General features: G+C 37.2%; 1 protein-coding gene across 1 annotated transcript; it reads right to left on the bottom strand.

Moving 5' to 3' along the window:
• Positions 1-424: 424 nt before the first annotated feature.
• ptger3 (prostaglandin E receptor 3 (subtype EP3)) lies at positions 425-4,152 on the bottom strand. The gene is made up of 2 exons (XM_041278546.1): positions 3,239-4,152; positions 425-1,834 (listed from the first exon to the last, which is right to left on the bottom strand). The coding sequence occupies exons 1-2, from the start codon at positions 4,115-4,117 to the stop codon at positions 1,526-1,528; spliced, it is 1,188 nt and encodes a 395-aa protein (XP_041134480.1). The 5' UTR covers positions 4,118-4,152; the 3' UTR covers positions 425-1,525.
• Positions 4,153-4,894: the final 742 nt, after the last annotated feature.

Raw genomic sequence — 4,894 nt, 5'->3', positions numbered from 1 at the left:
AACCCTCAATCAACAGAGTCAGATCAATAAGGAGGAAAAGTGGCATGTTTGGGCAAAATGTATTCACTGGCACTTGTGTTAATAAATCTTTTAAAAGAATACAGATTTATATATATATATATATATATATATAAACATTATCTATATATCTTTGGTAACAATTTTTGGAAATTTTTTACGTGACTATAATATATATATATATATAAGATATATATATCAATATTTCAAAGTACATGGTGGGGAACCCCTAGCCATTATGAATACCAAAGGTTACATCTTGGCTAGAACCCTCAGGGAGTCACTCGAGCCTGGGGAAAGGGAAAAATATTTTGTTTTTTTTTTTTTTTTTTTTGCCATTTTTTAATTTTTTTTTAATTTTTTTAATTTTTTAATTATTTTTATTGATTTGTTTAGTTTTGTCGGTTTCTTTAATTTGAGATACATGACTACTGTAGTGATCCAGCAATGGGGTTACTAAATAAAGTACCCCGCGGGTCAAAATGTTTGATCCAAACATTAGCCTCGACCTTCCCCTGGATGAAAGAAGTGGCCATGCAAAGTTTGCGGGGTCCGAACGCATAAAGGAACCTGTAATTTCGGTGTACACTTTGTTCAGAAGATTAATTTCTAACACCTCTAGAAAATGTCTGCTGTACAAAGCAAACAAATCATCACCCAATCAAATCAACCACGGTGGATTTGTCTGTATAAAATATTTAATAACTGGAGTCTAAACGTGCTAATGAGCTTATCGAATCATTGGTCTCTTCAGCTAAAGTAGCACAGCAGTTCCTGGCAGTTTAAATTTACCTTACATTTTCTTTGTGTTCGTGTTTGTTTAAGCTCTCCAACGCTCTCTTGTTCTCTTGACAGACAGACAATCTTTCTTATATATATATATAAAAAGGAATTGGTATTGAGGTGTAAAGGCCAATGTTAATGGTTGTCCTGTAGTAAGTATACTGCTGCAGTTCCAGCATTTGGAAATATCAGTACCCTTAAGATATTAAATCAGTTTATCATTTTCCACCAAATGCTATGAAATTAAAAGCTCTTAAATTCCCTATCATACCTTGTTAAGCTTAAGTGAATAATGTAGTAGTCAAAGAGCTGTGCTCGCTGCAGTCTCTTCAATAGTATTAACAGGCTATGTCCTAATCAATGATGCAGATCCTAGGTGCTGTATAATAGTTTAAATAATGCGTCCATAAGAGCCCCAGTCTGTAATAAAATCACAACTTCTGATTAGGTAAGTTAATACCCAAATTAAAATAATACCCAAATGAGCAAACCAAAATTGTTTTTAAAATATGCTTTGCTTGAGGTGACGGCTTTAAACTCACATTTTAAAAAAGGTTTCAGTTTGGTGGAGTTGGATCAGTGGAAACTTTTATCTCTGTACATTTGGCACACATTGAGCAGCATAAAAAGAAAATTAACATTGTGTTCACATTCACACAATAAAAGCAGCAGTAGTCTTCAAAATATGTTGACATTCTCACAATTAAATAGAAATCTCAATTCTTCATTGTTTTTGTATCATACCGATGTCTGCTGTTTGTCGATTTGCATCTGCTGATATTGGGGTCCCTTTGTTCCCTTCCATGGAGCATCTTGAAACAGCATTTGCCACCTGGCAGAATTTCCTAAAAAGTATTTCCCTTAGCAATAAATAAACCCAGGGGTCCAGAATTTGGTTGATAGATGCCAGGCGGATAGCGGTGAGAAAGAAATTACAATCCTTCTGCAGTTCTACGTTTTGCAATAAACCGGACGATGTTTGCCTGCACTGGTGGGAGGATGTCCGTGTTGAAATCATTTTCAGCATCATTATCTAATAAAACAAATGAGTAATACAGTGTTACTACCCAAGAAGAACAGCAGCAACACTTCATTCATTGGGCCTTAGTCACAAAACTTTAAAGACATTCTTAAAGCCCCTCTTGATTAATTCAATTGCAGTTCATGAAAGGAGGGTTAGAGAGGCTTCGTTAGTTTGCGCACTTTCTTCAAAGCGCTGTTTAGCCCCAGAAAATGTTTATACACACTTCAGAAACGTCTTTAAAACAGAGTTTTATGAAAAGGGCCCATGGTAAGATTCTATAAGATGCCATTCATTACCCTTCAAGAACTTTTAGGCAGTGTTTACCTTTGTATTTCAGATGTACTCTAAAATACTGGTGTACATATTGAGTAAGCAAGTGTAAAAATGTGCAGCCAGCTGTTTGGGTAATGACAGGAAAGGTGTTAAGGGAGAGGATTTTACTTTCTAGGTCAAATGAGCTTGGAAATATATGTGTATCACTTTCTTTACTCTAGTATTAATGTCATTTTTACAAAGAAAATGGTACCACCCTGTGTTAAACATTTGATCGAAATTCACATTAAATATGCAGCTCTTCTGTTTTAATACACTTTCTGGTCAATCACTGATGGTTTGCTATTAGTATCTAATAACAACAATAACAAACCACTGAGCTCCCCATTCCAATACCTAGTCAAAACACTTGCATTTGACTATAATGTAATTTCCTATTTCAGTTACAGCTTACCAACAAGACAATATCTGCCAGGCCAATTTCTAAATTGTTATCTTATTACTGTAATTTCGGTGTACACTTTGTTCAGAAGAATCATTTCTAACACCTCTAGAAAATGTCTTCTGTACAAAGCAAATAAATCATCACCAACCACGGTGGATTTGTCTGTATACAATATTTAATAACTGGAGTCTAAACGTGCTAACGAGCTTATCGAATCATTGGTCTCTTCAGCTAAAGTAGCACAGCAGTTCCTGGCAGTTTAAATTTACCTTACATTTCCTTTGTGCCCGTGTTTGTTTAAGCTCTCCAACGCTCTCTTGTCCTTAAAGCTATGACCTGATTCAATGTGTATTAAAATGAACCAAACATTTACTTACAGAAAACACATACACACACACACAGAAAGTCATTAATGGAACCGACAGGTTGGTTAATACCGGGCAACGTGTTGAAGGAGTGGAAAATATTAATGTAACAGACTATTTTTGTTACATTTTAACTGTATCTACATCTACGAAAAACTACAGATTGTCTTTTTTTGGGGGGGAACTGCACATTCAAATCAATGTGTACTGACAGATTTGTGTTGTATTCCTAAGGCTCCAAAGCCCCCCTAGTGGCTAATACATTTTTGCAATTTTTTTCTCTATACTCACATAGGACTCCGAGGACAAAAAAAAAAAAAAAAAACTTACCAGGAGGGGGGACCAACAGGCAAAAAGCACGCACATAATCCCCATCAACTGAATGACAGTCTCCACAGTTAGTCTCTCCCACTGCTTGCCAGACTGGGAAGTCGCTGGTTTCGCTTTACAGCGAGATACTAGGGCTTTGATAGTTACCGCATTGCAAGCGAAAGTCACAATTAATGAACATATGCCAAGAATAGCAAATGTTGAAGCAAAAAATGTATTTCCTGTAATCTGACCGTCACCGGTGCTGATAAAGCACCACGTCCCCGGCCACTGCAAGGTGTATTCCCCAACTCCAACTATTGGGAGAAGGGCAAACAGCAATAAGCAACCCCAAATGCCAGTTAATGCCATTTTAGTGACAGCTGTTCGCATGTTGTTTGAATACCAGTGCGGGGTTCTAATGGCTAATGTCCTTTCGACTGCCATAGTACTAGCTAAAAACAAAGGACACAGTCCGAACATGGTCATGCAAACCCCGAAGAAGGCGCACAGCCTCCCCGACGGGTCTATCCGACCCCACTGCCTATTGGATAGATAGACAGATATTACTATAGGGCTTGTAAGAAGTTGTCCAAATAGGTCGGTTAATGCCAAAGATCCTATACAAAGCAAAAAAGACTTTTTCCTTTTGTTTTCCTTCTTCCGATACGAGTTGTAAACCAGCAAGAGCGCCAGCGAATTGCCAACAATGCCCGTGATCATCATGGTTAAGGGGAACGCAACCGAAACCGATCCGCAGTCAGCCGCCTTAGTTGCATTCGCCTTCTCAGATTTGGAGTTGTTAGGGTCCCACATTGCGTCCACCGAAGAATCGTTCCACGACTCTGTGAAACCACACCTGACAGAAGGCATCATGCCACTATGAAATACCTCGCGCATAGTTAATCACCTCCCAGAACATCGCGTTGAAGTTTCAGGACACATTTCCAGGCACTGGAGCTCTGTTGAACATGAGAGTCCTTATAACCAGACGAGAGGCGTGCCTGTTTGAAGTCATCACAGCTGTAACTTCTGCATTTGGTACCATAGCAATGGGGTTGAATAGATGCGCAACACACATTCTCTATTAAATGGATCAAGCATAATCTGAATTATATTGTCACAACAAAGTATTTGAAATGTGCACTAGTCTTCTAACATTGGCTACACATTTATTTGTGTTTATAATACTAAAAGTGCAATAATCATAACAGAATACTGTTTTAACACACACACGCACACGCACACATTTTTGCCACTTATTATAAATATATATTGGTTTGTCTATATTTTTGTTTTGTGTGCCTAAAGAATATTCCCATAGATAATGGTAAACTATTTCGATTATAGACAACTGCAATCGCTGTATCAACTGTTTAAAATGCGGGAAATTACAGATGTAATATAAATATATAATACTGTACCTTACCAAATATGACAAAATATTGAACACTTTAAAAACTACTACAGTAGTATACAGTAGAAGTAGTGTCCAGGTATAATCTGGGATTCAAGGTTTGTATTCGTTTTAATTCACTTTTTTCTCCATGATCTAAAAGAAGAATTTACTGTGGATGTACCATATCTTCGGCACGTGCACATTTAGATTTACACAACATATTTTCAACAGGGGTGGCCGGTACCCAAAAACTGAATTGTACATATTGCTATTTTGTA

This window comes from Polyodon spathula, chromosome 18 (assembly GCF_017654505.1).
Source record: "Polyodon spathula isolate WHYD16114869_AA chromosome 18, ASM1765450v1, whole genome shotgun sequence".
Lineage (NCBI taxonomy): Eukaryota > Metazoa > Chordata > Actinopteri > Acipenseriformes > Polyodontidae > Polyodon > Polyodon spathula.
Note: the sequence above shows the minus strand (reverse complement) of the source record. Positions and strands in the feature narration are given on the sequence as shown.

Coding starts and splice junctions, on each gene's coding strand:
- ptger3 (XM_041278546.1), bottom strand. CDS start 4,117: ATGCGCGAGGTATTTCATAGTGGCATGATGCCTTCTGTCAGGTGTGGT. Junction 1,835..3,238: donor CCTGTTGGTCCCCCCTCCTG/GTAAGTTTTTTT, acceptor TTGTTTTATTAG/ATAATGATGCTGAAAATGAT.